This window comes from Trichosurus vulpecula, chromosome 8 (assembly GCF_011100635.1).
Source record: "Trichosurus vulpecula isolate mTriVul1 chromosome 8, mTriVul1.pri, whole genome shotgun sequence".
In the NCBI taxonomy this organism is placed as follows: Eukaryota; Metazoa; Chordata; class Mammalia; order Diprotodontia; family Phalangeridae; genus Trichosurus; species Trichosurus vulpecula.
This window is the reverse complement of record NC_050580.1, coordinates 53,902,173-53,921,266: the sequence shown is the minus strand read 5'-3', so window position 1 is coordinate 53,921,266 and position 19,094 is coordinate 53,902,173. Positions and strand designations below refer to the sequence as shown.

Below are 19,094 nucleotides of genomic sequence, written 5' to 3'. Positions count from 1 at the left end.
CTTCCTGGCTGGGGTCTAAGGCCTGATTTCTAGTCACATCTCCACCCTGCCTCTTGGCAGTCATAGTATTTGATCTTTGCATAGCATGGTGCAGGTTACAACTTTGTCTTTATTCTCTTCAAAAGAAATAGGGCAATTCTGGGGAGTCAGGGAGGGGCTACCCAGGGCTACCAGCCTCTGGGTCCTTCCCTCTCTCCTCTCCTTAGCCACAACCCTTCCCTGAAAGAGGCAAGGGCTTGGAAAGCAAAGCCAAATCATCTTTGGGGCATGAGATGAGCAGGGCTGGGAGGCTTGTGGGAGGCAGCCTGAGATTATCCAGTACCCCCCAGATGGCTAAGTGCTGAGGTGCCAACAGCGATTTACAAAGCGCAGGGCCCATGGAAGGTCACTCTGTCCAGCTGGCTCTGCTTTGGGGGAGGTGGGGGAAGCTGAGGAGGGAGGAGGGAGGCTCCAACTTCCCATGGATTCCATTCTACTTTCCTTTCCCAGAAGGAGGGAGGGAGGGTGGGGCTACCTTCCCATTCTGAAGATTCACATTAGTGAGTGGGGCCAACTGGCTGGCTGGCCTGTGGCTGCCTCCCCAGGCTGATACGCTGGCCTGCTTGGCTTTGGGCCTGGACATGTGTGGATACATTGACTATTTTATTCCCTGATGTGCTTTCTCACAAAACTCTGGAGCCAGAGTTCCTTCTTTCCCTTCCCCTTCTATCCATGACCCTTAACAATGTCCCAGGTGCACAGGGAATAATCAGGCCTGTCTTAAAACCCTGCTGCTACCAACAATAGAAAAACATATCCTCGAGCTAGCTAATGGTACTTCCAGCAATGCTATTATATATATACAAAAGCACAGATGTGCATACATATATGATATATATATATATATACATGTATACGTATACACACATATAGGCATATGTCTATATACAGAATTAGAGTCGGAAGGGACTTTTAGAGATCATTTAGCCTGATTTTCTCATTTTTACAGATGAAGAAACAGGCCCAGAGAGCTTATGTAACTTGCCCAGGGTCACACAGCTGGTAAGTGAGAGAGGCAATTCTTGCTCCCAAGTCTTTCTGACTCTTGGGCCATCCATTCTATCCACTATATGCCATGCTGTCTTTTAAAAGAATTATTTTTAATTTATGGAATGAAACAAGCACTTCCATAATGTAGTGCAATAAAAAAAGATTCAGCTTGGTACAGGGAGAAGGGAAGAGTAACATAGCTAACATTTATGCGATGCTTCAAGGTTCACGAAGCGCTTTGTAAGTGTTATCTCATCTCGTCCTCACAACAACCTTGAGAGGCGGGCACTACTACTCGTCATCCTCATCTGACAGCTGAGGAAACTGAGGTTATGTGACACTCCCGGAATAACAGAGTTAGTCGAAATGTGTGTGGCTGGATTGGAACTCAGCTCTTCCTGAGTCCAGGTCCGGCTCTCTGTCCGCAGTACCACCTCGTTGCCTTTAAAAGAGCTTTTGCTATAGAGTCAGGTTTGAATCCTAGACCAGAGTCTGTCTGACTGGGTGATCCTGGACCAGTCACTTTCCTTCCCTTGCCTTAGGTCCCATGGCCCAGCCCTCCTATAATTTCCGTGTTTAAAATAAGAGTGCAGCTGTTGGGAAGCGGTGAGGATCCCCGACTTGGAGTCAGGACCTGGGTTAGAATTCCGGCTTTGCGGCTCACTGGCTGTGGCCCCTTGGGCAGCTTACTTGACATCTCTGGGCCTCAGTTTCCTCTTCTGTCAAGTGAGGGGTTCCCTCTGAAGCCCCTTCTCTCCTAACATTCTCTAGTTCTTATCTTCTTCTGGTAGAATGAAGCTTCTTGAGGGCAGGAGCTGTTTTGTGCACTTAGCGTGCCCTTAATTTTCTGTTGAATTGAGTAGAATTCTTTGACGTACTGCATATGTGCATGTATTCAAGCAGGTGTATTTGTCTATCTGGATTTTAACTTTTTTTTTTTAATTTTCTAACCTTTTGAAAACCCAGCAAAGACCAAACTGTTCCATGTCCTTGGACCCAAACTTGAAATGATCATGTATTGAGACAAACCAACCAAAGGGATAGTTTTTGCCAACTCAGGGCCAACCCCTGAAGTCCACCGGTCTTCCTGGCAGTGGTGCAGGGTGGGAGCTTCACCCCGGAGAGGCCAGCTCCTGGGAATGTTCCACCTACCTCCTCCCCAGCTTGTTTCTCAATAAGCTTGAAATCTCAAATAATTCTCCTTGCTTTTCCTACTTTTCCTTCACCCCCCCACCCATCCCCACTCCCAGTACTCTGTCCCTGGCTCCTCTTTCCCTGACCTGCTCCCCCATCTCCACAAACTTGAATTCCTGTGTTTTCTTCTCCTTTTCTGAAAAAGGAAGAGGTCTTCTGGAGGCCCGGGGGTAGGGGAGGGAATGAGGGTGAGATGAGTGTTGTACAATTCCTTTCTTCTTCAGTCCTATGTTCTTGGGCCTTATCGCTTCCTCCTGGATCTGCCAAATTCCTACCCAGCGGGGGATTTTGGTTCCCAGGCTTCGAAGTATCCCCTGGCCACCTCCCATGGGGCAATGCTCTCTATAGTTCTTTTCATTCCTACTGGAGCCAACTCTCGATTACCGGAATTTGAAGATTGTTCCTGATAACCACTCTTTGGCAGCTTGGTTAGCTATGGGTGAAGGGATTCTGCGGGGTACAGCTGCGCTGGCAGGTGTGAACTCAGGATGCCACCAGGAGAGGATGGCAAAGTCGTAAAGATGATGATGAGAATGTATGTCTATGCGAATGTCGGTCTCTATGTTCCAAAAGCTTTTCTGTGTTATCTGCTGTTCTGAATTATATAGGCCTCTTCTTCCAAATTTGTCCCTAGATTATCTTTGGTCAGGCTGGCAAAATCCCTTTGTTACTAGGCAGGGGATTAGGCTGCTGAGCCTTGAATGCCATAAACAGGGCAGGTCCCTTTCATTGCTCCCCGCTAAAGGCAGAAAGCCTATATACCCAGTTGATTTCAGGTGTATTGTCATCCTGGAATCAGTGAGGACACCTGGAGGGAACTGATAAAACTCTGGGGTCACCTAGGCCTGAGTCGCCCCTGCTGCAGGCCCAGTTTCCCAACACACAACCCCTCCCAATCCTCTTCCACGTCTCCATCTCTCTGTCCCTATCATTTTTCCATCCCAACACTCTCCATCTGTCCCTTGTCCATACCTTGACCCAGACCTATTTGCCCTCTGTCCATAGCTCCACTCCACCTAATCTGACCCATGTCCACACCTTCATTCCAGTCACTTTATCTCTGTTTCTACCTTCATTCCTCCCAACTTCTATGTTAACCCAATCCCACATTTCTGGCCCTTCCCTATCTATCTCTCCAACTCAACACTCTCTACCTGTCCATACCTTGAACCAGACCTATTTGCCCTCTGTCCATAGCTCCACTCCACCTAATCTGACCCATGTCCACACCTTCATTCCAGTCACCTTATCTCTGTTTCTACCTTCATTCCTCCCAACTTCTATATTGACCCGATCCCACATTTCTGGCACTTCCCTATCTATCTCTCCAACCCAACACTCTCTACATGTCCATACCTTGACCCTGGCCTGTTTGTTCCCTGTCCATAACTCCATTCCAACCACCTTAATCGGACCCATGTCCACACCTTCATTCCAATCTTTCTGCCTACTTTACCCCTTTCTCTCGCCACCCCACCCTCTAAATGTCAGCTCTTGTTCCTTACTTCTTTCTGAACTTGCTGTGGCTGTCCCAGCCACCCCAGCCTCTCCTGATATCAATTGGTCAGTCAGTAAGTACTTATTAAGTGTCCACTAGGTGCCAGGCTCTGTGCTAAGTGCTGAGGGTACAAAGAAAGATAAAAAAACAAAACAAAATCAAACATAGTCCTTGCCTTCAAGGAGCTTACAGTCTGATGGGAGGAGACAACATTGGTGAGAAATATTGCCTGGGCTGAGTTCTCTCTGGAACTTTGGGGGAGGAGAAGGAAGAGGAAGAAGAGGAGGAAAGGGAAAAACCCAGGCACCAGTCCAAAAGTTGGGTGGGACAGGCAGCTGAATTGATTTCTTTTGTCTTAGTCTCAAGGTCTAGAGCTGGAAGAGGCCTGGGAAAGGGTTATCTCCAGAATTCATCCCTCTCGCCCAGCTATTATCGCTTACTGATCTGGGGCCCTTTCTTTGTCTTGCCGTTTCTTCCAATCCCCAGCCCACTTAGCCTGAAGTCCTGCACCCTGCCCTTCTCTGTGCCCCTTCCACCATCTAAACTCTTTTCCAGCCCCTTTGAGCAGGGATCCCTGACTGAAGTCTCTAGCTCTGGTTGTTCCACTGACCACAAGAGCACCCTTGGGGCATCATTAGGCTCAGGGAGGCGGCAGGGCTGGCTTGTGGCAAACCTGAAGGTTGTGAAGATGTGACTCACCCCTTAAAAGTAGTGAAGATGGGGTCTGGATAGCGGTACAAGAGCTGATCCTGCCTGGGACCTTCATAGAGTTCAGGTGGGCCTATAGGGCCCCCCTCCCTCAGGTACACAGTGTCCTTAGGCTATTCCCCCAACTACTTGGGTCCATCCCTTCCTCTGACCCCTCTAGAACTTCGATGATCTCCGGACTTTCTTCTCCCCATCCCTTCACCAAAATTTAGTCCTGTATCTCTATTCCTTCAGGTACTTATCTTTTGTTCAGTCACAGTAGGTGCTAATGAGTCAATCAGATGAAAATACCCTCTAATACATTACTCTGTCCAGACAACATAAGGTCTCTTCATTCAGTTACAAATGCATTTGTCTCTGGAACATCTCCTTAGGGCTAAAGGAAGCAATTTCATCCTCTGCACCTTGGTTTATTCATCTGTAAAAAGACTTGGACTAGATGCCCTTCCTGGAGCAATTTAACTTCACCTCTGTTTACCTCAGTTTCCAAAACTGTTAAGTGGGGATAATCATAAAACCTATCTTCTACAGTTGTTGTAAAGGGCTTAACACAGTGTCTGGCACATAGTAGATGCTATAAAAATGCTAGCTATCATCATCATCATCTTCATCATCAGCTGGAGTCTCAGTTTCTGCCTCTGTAACATGGGGCTAATAATACTCACACCACCTGCCAGTACAAGCTTGTCACAAGGATTGTGAACTCAGGGTGCAAACCTGAAAGTATGAATTAGGTTGTAAGCGATTACTGTGCAAATGTAAGCTATTAGGTAGAGATGTGTGTGGTGTAGGGAGCTAGGAAGGGGAGGATCCTGGATTCCATCCCAGCTCCACCATTATCTTGCTTCTGAGACCTCAGGTAAACTGCTGAACTTGCCTGGGCTTCCTGTATAACATGGGGGAGGGGTGAGTTGGAGAAGATCATCTCCAAAGTCCCTTCAGGCTCCTAAACTATTTTTACTTCATGTAATTTAACTAAATAAGTTGCTTTTGACTGTTCAGAGCCTTGAGATCAAAGAGTGAGGGGCACATGGAGGGGATGGTGAGGCACTGCCTCAAATGCTCAGTGAGACAGGAGAGAGAACCTTACTATTGAGGTTCATTCCTTCCCTCTCCCACTCAACAGTTAGCTCAGGGTGGAAGCTAATGGGGGGAAGAACCAAGACTGGCTCTTCTGGTGGATGACGGGCAGTTTTGCCCAAATAGTGCCTTGCCCAGGGCTGTCTTCATAGTGGGCCCTCCTGGAATCTCAGCAAGCCACAGAGAAGAGGCCCAGGGAAGTGGCAGCTGCCTTAGAGATCTTCTAGGTAAAGGAGTCAGATTTCTTAGTAGAGCCTAACCTACAGGTTGGAGACCTCTGGGTTCCAGAGGTAGCTGGAGGCAGGGTCTTGGAGGGAGCAAGCATTTTGACATGGTTGGGCAGAGGGTTAATTCTGTCTAGTGGGGACTCTGCTACCTGAGGGCCAAACATAGGCACTGAGCCCTGGCAGGGGACAGAAAGGGCAGGTGGGAAGCATCAAGACAGGCTTCCCCTACCAGCCCTGCCCATGGTGGCCCCCTCCCACCTCCATCTGAAGGAGACCTTGTCCAGAGGCCCTCCAGCTCCATCCACCTGTCCTTGCCTCTCTTGGCATAAGAAGCAATGTCTTTTGGACAGTGAGCCAGATCTAGAGTGAGGAAGCTCCACTTTGAATCCTGGCCCTGACACCTAACTGGCTGTGGGGTCCCCTGCAAGTGGCTCTCACTCCCTAGCCTCAGTTTCCTCATCTGTAAAACAGGGATGCTAATGTCTGAATCATCTCCCTCAAAGGGCGCTGGGAGGGAAGCACTTTGGAAATCTTAAAGGGTTATTTAATGTGTTATTACTGGAGCACTTTGAGGCTTACAAAATGGCAGCCTCACAATAGCATTGGGAGGGCTGATATGATTATTCTTCCCATTTCATAGATTGGGGAGATGAGGTTGAGACAGACTAAATGACTAGCTGAAGGAAGAGTCAAGCCTGGGTATCCTGGAGAATAAGGAGAGTCTTGCCCACCCAGGGCCTCACCAAGGGTGGGCACTGGACAAAGACCAGTGTATTGGTTTGTTGGAAAGACCTTTCAGGCCTGTGAGTCTAGGACATGTCCAACGAAAATAAAAATATGGCACTCATTCAATCCTTCCAGAGGCAGGATGTGCACAGCCTAGTGTTACTTAGCATTCTCTCTCTCTTTTTTTTTTTTTTTACAGCTGAGGGCACTGAGGCTCACAGGGACAAAGTTACACACCTAGCAAAGGAGCAAAGCTGGGGTGCAAGCCTGCTGCCAAGGGCTCTGTCCACTCTGCCCCAGCTGCCTCCTTAAAGGGCTCTGCTGAGCTCATAAGAGGCCAGTGCTCACAGGGCTCTGGTGTTCTCTCTGTCCTGCCAGAATGGAGAAGCCCACTGGCTTACCCTCCCACGCTGCCCACTCGGCAGTTAGCCTTGGCAGCTGTGCAGGGAGACCATTCGGCTTAGGAACAGCCTCCGCTTTCAATTTCTCTTGGGAGGAACCAGTCTTTTCCTGAGGTTTCTTTCATTCAAGGCTGGTGAATGGGCCATTGCTGAATGTAGCAAGAACCTAGTACAAAGGCCCAGTCCCAGGCTTGGGAGGAGGGTAGGGTGATCTGAGAGGATGTACAAGCCGGCTCGCTTGGGCGGTGTGTGTGTGTGTGTGTGTGATGTGTGTATGAGTGTGTGTGTGACTGTGTATTGTGTGTGTGTGTATATATGAGTGTGTGAGTGTGTGTGTGTGTGTGTATATATGAGTGTGTGAGTGTGTGTGTGTGTGTGTATATATGAGTGTGTGAGTGTGTGTGTGTGTGTGTGTGTGTGTGTGAGAGAACAACCCATAGGGCTCTTTATTTGGCCAAGCTGGGGCTGTGTGAATCAGTGGTCAGCTTTGCTCTCAATGCTCATCAATGGTCAGAGCTTTGCTCTGTCAGCCTACCTCCCCAAGAGAAATCTTGTGAGTATTGTTCTCTTTTGCAAGTTTGTTTGATTAGAAGAATGTAATCTCCTTGAGGGCAGGGACTATTCTTTCGTCTTGGCCAGCATTGGGACAGGTACACAGCAAGTACTAAATAAATGCTGGTTGAATTGAATTAAACTCAGGCGTTTTTTAACCTTTTTTGGATCGTGGATTCCCCGGCGGTGTCTGGTGAAACCTCCGGGCTCCTCAGAATAGTGATTTAAAAAAAAAAGTTATGATTGAAGGGAATGCCAAATGTCTGTAAAAGATTAGTGAAAATAAAGATGTAATGTTTTCTCATCTGAGTTAACAGGCCCCCTGAAATCTAACTGTGGATCCCCACATTAAGAACCCTGGGTTTAACTTAAATTTAGTTAAGCATGGTCCTGATGTCAGGAGCGGGGTGGGTGCAGAAGATGAGATGCCATCTTACCTACAGTTTCCTGAATATACTTCCATAGATCTTCGAGGACCTGTCATTTCTTTGGGAGTGAGTCCATCCTCCACTAATGGAGATTGTCACCCTCCTGTAACTTAGCAGTCTATCTCTGAGGGCTGCTGTGGCTGAAACCCACACCTGGAATGAAGAGCCCTCTCTAAACTTAGTTTGGGCCCTTCCTCTCTTCTCTGCAGAGGTTGCCCAGGGGTCTCTGGGTGTGGAACATTCTATAGATGTATTGGCCAGTTTCAGTGAGAGGCTTTTTCTTTCTCTGGTTCTAAGGACTGGGTAGGGGAGAGGGGAAAGCTATATTGGGAAATTAAGGTGATGTGAAAATGAAAGCTTAGCACTAGCAATTTTGTTAACAAGTAAACTTAGCCTGGTCTTCAGACAACAGACTCTTAGCCCACCATGGAGCCTTAAAACTGTGGCAATTTGGAGCACCAGTCAGAGTTTACCCCTTGCTGGTATAGCCTTCAAGGTCACCTCCTTGCCCTGTTGAGCATCGGAGGAGGACTCTGACGGAAGTCCTCTGAATGCCCATTTTGCTTTTGAACTCAGAAGATTCTGCCTGGGATGCCTGGAAGGTCCTCCTCCTTCTTTGCTTAAATATTAATCACAATTAAAAGCCCAGCTCAAATGCCATTTTCAGTCACTTGCATTCATCCTCCAATCAGGCACCAATAGAGGACAGGCCTGTGTCTGACACCTCCCTACTCAATAATCTCCGGCGGATCCCTTTTAGCTCTAGAATCAAATATAAGAAATCTGACTCCTTTACCTGGAAGATCTCTGAGGCAGCTGCTACCCTGGACCTCTCCTCTGTGGCTTGCCTCCCTCCTCCCCAACTTTTCCAATCTTCTTACACTTTATCCCCCAATATGTCCTCGGTAGTTCAGCCACACTGGTCTTCTCGCTGTTCTTCAAACACAACACTCCACTTCCTGACTTTGCACCAGCTGTTGCCCATGTCTATAGTGCTTCACCTCTTGGCTTCCCTGGATTCCTTTAAAACTCAGGTCAAAACCCACATTCTGCAAGATGCCTTTCCCAGTTCCCCCTCTCCTCCTACCACATCCCTTATGACCCTAGTGCCTTCCCTCTGAGATTCCACTCATGCTATGTATATCCTCTATGAACATTCTTTGTTGTTATTGTCTATTGTCTTCCTTATTAGACTGTAAGCTTCTTGAGGGTAGGGGTCCTGTTTTTACCTTTCTTCATATCCCCAGTGCTGAGTAAGTGCTCACTAAAAGCTTGTTGATCGATAGACTGACTGATTGGCAGACACCTGTCCTTTTAATAATAATTTCCACAGCACTTGGAAGTTTACTTTAGGCCCAGCGCTGCAGACAGCCACATCATGGATGAATGTGTCACTGACGATGGTTGTAGTGGTGCCCAGCTAACACAGGATGGAGATCCATAGGACTGGGATGTTTCTCCGGAGAAGTAGTCTAGCCTCTGGCACACAGATACTCTTCTCCAGGATGCAGACCAGCCTAACCCTGTGTTTGGGGCTGCGCTCTGGGTTTGGGATCGCCAGTGCTTAGATAAATCTTCATAAAGGCCTGTTGACTGACCCATGGGCACTTAGGCAGGGGTAACTGGGTTTCCATCTCTTCACACAGGTCAGGTGGCAGCCCTCAAGCTCACCACTCCATACTCCCTCTATGTCTGTCCTGAAGGGCAGAATGTAACCCTGACCTGCAAGGTCTTGGGCCCGCTCATAGACCGACATGACTCACTGTACAAGACATGGTACATGGGCCACCGAGAGAACCAGAGCTGCTCAGAGCGAAGGCCCATCCGCAATGTTACAGAGCGAGAGCTGCACCCACACCACAGCGGGCATCACACTGCCAACAGTAGCCAGAATCCTGCTGGGCACAAGGACCCCACTCTGCACCATGGGGTAGAGCTGAGCTCCGACCACCATGGGAACTTCTCCATCACCCTGCTTAACCTGACTTTGCAGGACAGTGGCCTCTACTGCTGCAAGGTGGTGGAGTTTAATCATCACCACTCTCAGCAGGCATTCCATGGTCTTGTGGAGCTCCAGGTGCACAAAGGTGAGCCCTGGTGGACAGTGACAGTGTGGCGTGTGTCTGGCCCTGGGGGAATGGGGAGGAAAGTAAGCATGCGGTTTTGTGACTGTGGGAGCGTGTGTGTGTGTGTGTGTGTGTGTGTGTGTGTGTGTGTGTGTGTGTGTGAGACTTGTCAGCTTCTGAATAGGAAAAGGCCTTCTAGATAGTCTCATCCACTCATGTTACAGTGTGGAAACTGAGGTCTTGATGGGTGAACTGCCTTGCCAAATTCAAGTCAGTTATAAGGGGCAGAGCTGGGATTTGAACCCAAGCTCTATGTGTGTGTGTGTGTGTGACACTGGGGACATATAACTATGGGAGAATGTCATTAAATAGGGGAGTATAAAACATTATATTTGTTCCTATGATGGGTGAGATTGAGTGTATTAATGCAAAGGCCTCGGCATGTCCCATTGATATGAAATGACCACTCAAGACACTGCTGTATGTTTGTGTTAGTGTGTGCCTGTGTGTAATTCTGTGAGGGCATGAGTGTGAGGATCTGTGTGAGTGGATGGTCAATGTATCAGCAGGCTTCTCACCTAACAGCAGGGACAGGAAGGGAAGATTTCACCTCATCTGTTCTCTTTCCTTCCATAGGCCAAGCTCCACTCTCCAAATGCACATTGCACCCAGCCTCCACCCAGGAAAGTGAAAGTAAGAATCCTCCCTTTGTCCTCTCCTGTCCTCTCCTCTCCTCTATCTCTCTCTTTCTTTTTCTTCTTCTTCTTTTCTCTCTCTCTCTCTCTCTCTCTCTCTCTCTGTCTCTCACTCTGTCTCTTTCTGTCTCTCTCTGTCTCTCACTCTCTCTGTCTGTCTCTCCCCCCTCCCTCCCTCTTGCTCTTTCCCCCTTTTCTCTCTCTCTTTTCCTCCCTCTCTCTCCTTTTCCCCTAAATATGCCCTTGCATGTTCCTGACCTCTTGGGGCCAAAGCCGACCAAAGTCAAATTGCCCAGCATCAGTGCTGGCATGTGTGTGTGGGTCCTGTAAGCCAAGGGCCTTTTACCTCATTGGAGTGATGGGGAGGGGGTGAACAGGGGCGGAAGATCAGACTGTACCAGGCCTGGAAGCCTGCTGAGAGTCTCTTTAGCAGGAGCACCCCATAGAGCCTTAGGCCACAAGTAGGCCATAGGAGGTCCAAGTCAGAAGGTAGGAGGCTCCCTGTGGGAAGACTGCTTAGGCTCCCCAGCTCCTTGACAAAGAATACCTCCAGGAGGATTGTGGGGATTCTTCCCAGAAGAGGCCAGGATGGTTCCCACTATGCTAGGTGGCTAGACAGGTCAGAGCATGACTTCCTGCTCCCTTCCACCCCCTCTTTTTAAACAATGCCAAACCTATGAGCTATGCAGCAGATCCTGTGTCTGATCCTGGCCCTCTTCTTGAGTTAAAAGCCTTTAATCCCATTTCACAGCACTCTGTCCCTTCCCTAAGCTTGAATTTGGACCCTATAGTTAGTGTATCATAGAAGACTGAGTGTTAGAAGTAGCCTTAGGAGAACCAGGATTGGAGTCCTGCCTCTGACACTGTTTTGCTGCAGGGCTCTAGGCGCATGGCTCAACTGGTCTGAGGCTCAGTTTCCTTATCTGTGAAATGGGCACAGTCTGCCTCACGGGCCTGTTGTGAGGAAAAGCGGAGATAAGGGGTGGACTGGATGACTTTTAAGGTCCCTCCCAGCTCTAAATCTCTGATTTCCATGACTTGGTTGAAGTGCAACAAGAATAAAAATGTCAGAGATGTGAAGAACTGCAGCATGATGAAAAGAACCTTGGATTTGGAGATACAGGACTTGGGTTCCAATCCTAACAACCTGGTGGCCCTGGGCAAGTCACTTGAATTCTCTGGGCCTCAGTTTCCTTACCTGGAAAATGAGGGGGTCGTACTGGTGGCCCTTCCAATCCTATAATCTATGTAAATTATTTTGTAATGAACCCAGTACTTTGAGAACCTATAACCTTTACTGATGGAAAATGTGCTAAACCAATGGGAACTGTTGTATATTTTATGTTACCTCTCTCTGAGCTCCGTCCCAATCCTGAACTCTGGCTGGTTCACCGGTCCCCTCCCTCGTCCTGGACATGGGGACAGAAGTTTAGCCTCTTCTGAGGCGGCTCATCTACTTTCCAGCGCTTCCCAAAGAGGTAGATTATTGGGGGAGGACCTCAGGGAAGAAAAGGGAGGGGGCCCTGAGGGGTTGGCCACAGGTACCCCATTCTAGAGGGTTCAAGTAGTTCTTTGGCTTAGAGGCAGCAACTTCCTCCCTTTCCTGGTCACTTCCCTCTTCATCTGGCCCGAGGATATTAACGGTATCTATTGTTGGGCAACCAGGGCTGGAGCTGTCCACCCCTTGGCCTCAAGATCAACTGTCATACACAGGTCTTAGAGGATGTGAGGACCATGGAGGGGGAGGTGATTCAATCCGACTGCCCTCCCTGCCCTAATTATGGCTGGTGACTTTCTGTGGGGAAAGGTGTGTGAGGTGGGAGGGTGATGCTTGGCCTCCTTAAGGCTATGTTCCCTGGAGGGAGTCAGTGGAAAGGGGAAAGGCCCAGCTCACTAGAGAAGAGGCAAGACTCTGGCTTCCATTTTCCACACTTATAAAAGCAAGAAGATTGGACATCATCAGTTCTGCGCAGACAGGGCCTGAATTCAAGATTGGGGGAAGATCATTTCTTTGAAATGGAACAATAGGCCCTGAGTTCTGGAAGAAGACAAGGTTCAGGCATCCGGTCTGCTGAAATAACTTGTGAGATTCTGCATTTTTAAAACAAGGGAGAGTCTGACCTGCCTAGTCATCTAGCATTATGGAAACCTACCCAGACTCCTCTGGGAAGACTCCCCAAATCCCTCCCTGAGTCCTGGCCTGACAAGGAGCTGGGAAGCCAATGGAGACATCCCCACAAGAATCTCCTTGTAATACTCCCTAGGTTTTTAAATCCTATGATCCCACCATGAAGCTGCTTTATTTATCTCTGGAGGAGAAGGGTCAGGATTAGCCCAGGACATTTTTCAATGAATTTCACCTCTACATGTGGATACTTTATAGCTACTCAGTGCCTAGTCAACATGTACTTATTAAGCACCTACTGTTTGCCAGGTACTGTACTAAGCAGTGGGATACAAAGACAGGCAAAAACAGTCTCTGCCTTCAGGGATTTCCCATTTTAATGGGGAAGACTATTCAAATATCTATGTACAAACAAGACATATACAGGAGGAATTGGAAGTAATTGGAGGAAAGGCATCAGCATTACGGGAGACTCGGAAAGGCTTCTTGTAGAAGGGGTTTTAGTTGAGACTTGAAGAAAACCAGGAGAACCCTGAGGCGGAGATGAAGACAGAGAGTTCCAGGTATAGAGGGCAGCTGCTTGGGGGATGGGGAGGAGGAAGGCTCAGAGACCATCTTGGGGTTATCTTTCATTTTGGACTCACCCACCTAAGATTGCTTTTTTCAGCAGGGGGATGGGGAAGGAATCCAGTCTTTCTTGGCCTTGAGGGTTCTACAGTTGCCTTCCCATTCCAGGGATTCAAGCTTGGGGGCATAAAAGGGGGAGCAGAGGGGACATCAGGGTTCCCTTTTCATATATGGGGGATGCATCATCCCGGGGTACAGTGTTCTCACAGGGAGACGTTCACTGTTGGGGATGAAGGCTAGGGAAGCAGAAAGACATCTAAAGATCCAGGTCCCTAGGAAGCGGAGAGTCAGATGGGGTACCTACCCTCCTAGAGTCTAGTTTCCAGTAAATAAGAGGGGAGATCCAATGATCTCTCATCCTCTTTATAGTCTGTCTCTCTCTTGGGCACCAAAGACCCTAAGATTTCCATCTTCCTCACATATAAGTCAAGCAATAAACCAAAACATGCTTACTGGCCAAACCCCAAACAGAATCTCTACGTTAAATTTTGGCCAAATCAGCTAGTTATTTTTTAAAACTAGGCAATCAATACATTTTCATTTTACCTCCTTGTGACCTCAGTTTCCCTATCTGAAAAATGAGAGGTTTGAATTAGATGATCTGTAGGACTCTCTTCAATTTTAATTTTCTGTGTTCTGCAGGCCCTTTCTAGCTCTGACATTCTATGTTCTAAGATCCGTTCTAGTTCAGACATCCTGTTTTAAGGCCCCTCCAAACTCTGACATTCTATGTTCTCAGGCCCCTCCTGGCTCTGATATTTTAAGGTTTCTTCCAGTTCTGATCTCCTGTGTTCAAAGGCCCCCTCCCAGCTCTGATATTCTGCATTCTAAGATCACTTCCAGATCAGATTACTGTGTTCTAAGACCCCTTCTAACTCTGATATCCCATGTTGGAAGGCTCCCTCCTAGCTCTGATATTCTGCATTCTAAGGTTTCTTCCAACTTTGATGTCCTGTATTCCAAGACCCTTCCCAGCTCTGATAGTTTGTGTTCTAAGGTTTCTTCCAGTTCTGATCTTCTGTGTTCTAAGGCCCCTTCTCATTACAACATTGTGCATTCTAAGGGTCCTCCCAGGTCTGTCTTTCCAGCAACGTGAAATGGAAGCAAGCCAACTCATTTTCTGGAAGGACTGACTTGGAACCAATCTAGGATACCAAATATTGCCTGAGCCGTACTCAAATCAAGCTGATATCTCATTTAAGGTCCCTGATCTCCACATGTGACAAAGGTTATGTCCCAGCTCACTGCTACTGTTCCCACCAAGTATCTGTTTGAAGCTCTGTATCTCAGGCCTCTCTCATTTGAGAAATTATTCATAGTGTTAGAAACTCTCTGAACCCTAAAGGATCATGGGATCTTGGAGCAGGAGCAAACCTAAGAGGACATCTCAAATGTCCCCTCCTGAATTTTGAGAAAATTGAGGCCCCTAGAGTGTCTTCACCCATGAGCTGAAGACTCTGAACTAGCCTGCCTGTGTGGGGTAGGAGGGCTGTGCTGGCCCAACCTCTTTATTCTGAGATTACCATTTATGTGACTGTGGTGAAGCTCACACCTTTTATGTTTAGTGAGTGTTGTCGTGATTCTGTCACCGGCCACTTCCCCTTCTACAGACATATCTCTTAGCCTTCCTTTTCCATCCTCCTTCTCTTGGGGCCTTACAGAATGTTAAAACTAGGCAGGGGCCTTACATTTTATCCAGCCCAGACCTCTTATTTGATGGATGAGGAAACCAGGAAATCGTCCAAGGTTACAGAGCTCCATTAGTGTCAGGGCTGGGCCTAGAAGCCAGGTCATGGAACTCAAAATATTCTTTCCACTAGAATACACACCCTCATTATCTAAAAGATAGCTGTCTAGTTTGGATGGCCTTGGGGATAGTACTGAGTGATCCCAAAGGGAAGGAACTGGAAAAACTAGAAACAAACAGAAAGGGAGAGACTAGCATGGGTGGTTCCTACTGACCCTCCCTTAGAAGCAAAGATTACTCAGGAAGTGTACAATTTTTTTTTTTATCACCACAGCTTACTGGACAGCATAGAGAAGTGCATGAGAGGAATTTGACCAGGGTGGTTGGGAATCTCCTTCTCTTGGCAAGACTTCTGCCCTTTTCTGATGGAAATTGTCATTCTCAGTTACATGTGGACTTAATCTCCTAGATTCTTTGCCCCTGTGAGACATTTTTCAACTGGTAACTAGCCTTGCCTCTGCAAAAGAGAGAACACTAACCCTCTTCCTCTCTGTGCAAGGCCATGAAGACATGCGTCAGGTGTTCAGCAATGACTGATTTGTGCCCAGGGACATGATTAGATGACCTCTGGAGGTCCCTCTTCGTTTTTTTCTGGGGACTCTTGTCAACCACAGAGATGCCATAATGATAATAATAATAAACATTTACATAGCATTTTAAGGTTTGCAGAATTGTTTACCAATATTTTCTCTTTTTGTCCTCCCAACAATCTTGAGAGGCAGGTGATCTTAATATCCCCATTTTACAGAAAAGGAAACTGAGGCACAGGAAAGTTAATCAATGTGCCCAGGGTCACATGGATAGTGTCTGAGCTAGTCTATGAACTTAGGTCTTCCTGAGTCCAAGTCCAGAATTCTATCCAATGAGCTGCCCAGGTGCCTCAGTTAGAGTTCAGAAATGTTGTCCCTGACTTGGATTCTCTCATCATTAGCAAGAATCCTTAAACAAATAAATGAAAAACTGTAAAAGCTTGGTTTTGTGGTTGGGTTTGGTGTGTGGTTTTGGCTAATTCACTTCATCTTCATGTGTTGTAGAAATGGGCATGTTTTTATCTGTCTCCTTCCCTCACCCAGACAAAGTAAGGATTAGTGGGGACCTCTATGAGGAGAGAGCTGTAAGAAAGGTCAAGAGACAAGGGTTTATTACTGCTGGACTGGTTATGTGGACCAACTTAACCAGCCCCCTGCATCTAGGCGGGAGTGCAGCTAGACTGGTTCAGAATCTTTAAGACAAGGTCTTAAACCAACATGGCGATACCTGCTCCCAAGGGTACTGTGACAATTGTCAATAGTAACATGCCTGTGGCCCCGATCCTTGATTAGCAGCATCTTGTTCAGAAGAACAAGGGTAAAGACCTTGGCCCACTTCATTTGTGTGTTCTCTAAGTTCTCCAGGGAGCTTCCACAACCATGCCTGGTATTGACAATCCTATTTGCACAGTGAGAAATTTTTCCCTTGTGTCTAACTTAAAACATCTTTATTTTTTTTTTCTGGTGCATGAAATTCAAGCCCAAATCACCCTAAGGAAAGTTAGACAAGGGGGGGGGGGTCATCATCTTCAGTGTGGCATAGTCCTAGGTTCTAATCCCACCTCACCTGTGTGACCTTGGGCAAGTCACTTAACCTAGTTTCCTCATCTGTAAAATGGAGATGACAGTTGTATTTGCCAGCATCGCACAGGGGCAAGAACCTTGGAGTGGAGTGACTGGATCAGCTCCCAGTTCTGTCACCTATTTCCTCATTGGTAAAACAAGTCCGGTTAGATCCGAGGGCCTTCAAGGTCTTATCAGCTCTAAATGAATGATCTACAATCCTGTGGCCCTACAGGGTTACATGCACTTTCTGAAGGTCAAATAAGGTGGTGTTATGCCAACCTCAAATGTGAGTGATTATTGTTATGGTTGTCTCTCATGGGATGGAGATACGCCCAAGGCAAGGAAGAGTGGACTAGATTGGGAGAGGGGAGGTCCATCCTCATCAACAGCTTCTCTTCTGGTTTTCCCCATAGGAGGAAATGCTTTTGAAACTGTCTCTGGGTTGCAGAAGGATTATTTCAAAATCACCAAAAGGGGTGGGGTGGAGGCTGCCACACCCACAGAGTAGAAAAAGTCTTTTGGAGGATTGGGTTGTTATGGGTTATCTACACTTCCCAAAGTGCCTCTCCCTGAGGGAGGGGTTGGGGAACTTGTTGTTTGTAAAATTAATTTCTGAAGTTAATTTAAGTTCTGAATTCCCTACCCCTAACCCCTACCCACAGAGAAACAAGAACAACATGCTTACAAAATATTCAGATAACTGTGTTTCTGTACAACTGATTTCCTTTGTAAACCTATGCATTTTATTTTATGTCTTCAAAAACATGATTTTGAGAACGAGTCCACATGCTTTGGGAGGCTTCCAGAGACATGATCTTAGGGCTGGGGTCTGAGCACCCCATCATTACCAGACTGCTCAAGGGGGTCCGTGACAAAGAAGGCTAAGAACACCTGCCCTAGGGAATTCGGCATCCCTCATCCTCCTTGTCCTGCCAGGCTTCCTCTCCTTTCTCACCTCCTTTGCAGTGGGGGCTCCTGGTATATCCTTAAAACGTTGAGCCAGTTACCTATGGTCCAGTCCTTCCCACAATGCCCTGCAGTTTTAATGGTCTGGCACCCCTCCTTGATGCTGGAGTGGGCCGTTGCCTCCTTCCCCCTCACCGGCTCCTCCCCTCTTCACCCCAACTGGGATCACTGCCTCAGGATGAGCTAAAGCTGACTCACTTTGGAAGAGAATAAAGGTGGCTCTTGGTACAGAGTGAAAGTCTCTTGGATACTCATCAGACAAGCATAGGTTTAGCTATTATTCCTTCTTTTAAAACCACCTGATTAGAGGGATGTAAACAGCAGCCACCTCCCTCCCTTTCTGCCCCTTCCGCCAGTCCCGTGCCTAGGCTAGGACTCACAATCTAAGTTCCCCAATGAGTTACCAGTAATCAAGGAGAGGGAACTGAGTTTGAGTTTGTGAAATGTCAGAATCGCAGAATATTTTTACTTTCAATGATGTGCTGTAACTAACAAAGGCAAAAGATTTTCTAGTGGAGATTCCTAAGGGACATGCTTTAATAAAGAAGAAAAAAACGTTTTGCAATCAACATGTCACAGGTTCACAGATTTAAGCCTGGGAAGGATCTTAGAGGTTCTCTAGCTCAGTTCTATTCTACAGATGAGGTAGGGTAAATGCCTTTCCTAAGGTCACACAGGGGGACACTCTTTATGTGATGAGTACTTTGAAAATACATGAATGAGATGAAACGTTTTAAATGATTGCAAATATATCTCGCAGGGGTGGGGGGAGTGGAGGCTGAGAAGGAAGGGTAGAATTTGGAATGCAAAACTTTAAATTAAAATGTTTTAAAAAAGGGACAAAAAATAAAATACATGAAAAGTTGGCTTTGAAGTAGGCAACTCTATACTTCTGTTTATGCTGATCATTGGTCTGGCAACAGCAGCTCCGCTGAAATTCTGTTTGCTGAAATGCTGATTCTGTGTGTTATAGTATCAGTTCTTTTCTTGGGTGGGGGTCAGACTGGATGACAGCTGAGGTTATTTCCAGGCAGTGTGGTGTAGGGGATAGGGCAATGCGTTTGGAGTCAGGAAGGTGTGGATTCAATCCTGTCTCAGACCCGTATTAACTGTGTGACCCTATGCAGGTCAGTTTCCTCACCTGTAAAATGGGAGGGTTGGACTTGATGTCTCTAGGGTCCCATCTCTTCCACCTCTAAATCTAGGGTCCAGTAGACCCTGAGATTCTCTGTTTCTGTCTATTTCTGTTCTCATTGGAGGCCAGGCTCAGCTGCTGCCCAGGGCACAGACAGAGGCCGAAGAGGAAATTGTATCGTGGCTGGTTGTGGTTAGGAGGGGATGTGTCGGGGGTGTTCAAATTAGCTAAAGATCTCACAGACTGGAAGGAGCATGTTGTCTCAACACGTTTCCCTTGCTTGTGTTTTGGTTCC

At 47.3% G+C, this 19,094-nt stretch overlaps 2 protein-coding genes across 3 annotated transcripts in view; one reads left to right on the top strand and one right to left on the bottom strand.

The window, feature by feature from the left end:
• CDH23 (cadherin related 23) overlaps window positions 1-19,094 on the bottom strand; it is a 552,108-nt gene that overhangs the window by 67,084 nt on the left and 465,930 nt on the right. The window lies entirely within an intron of this gene.
• The window catches only part of VSIR (V-set immunoregulatory receptor), a 39,670-nt gene that overhangs the window by 11,774 nt on the left and 8,802 nt on the right, over window positions 1-19,094 (top strand). Inside the window, exons 2-3 of the mRNA XM_036735222.1 lie at window positions 9,490-9,930; window positions 10,546-10,602. Coding sequence (XP_036591117.1) covers window positions 9,490-9,930; window positions 10,546-10,602 — 498 coding nt within the window. The remainder of the gene's footprint in view (window positions 1-9,489; window positions 9,931-10,545; window positions 10,603-19,094) is intronic.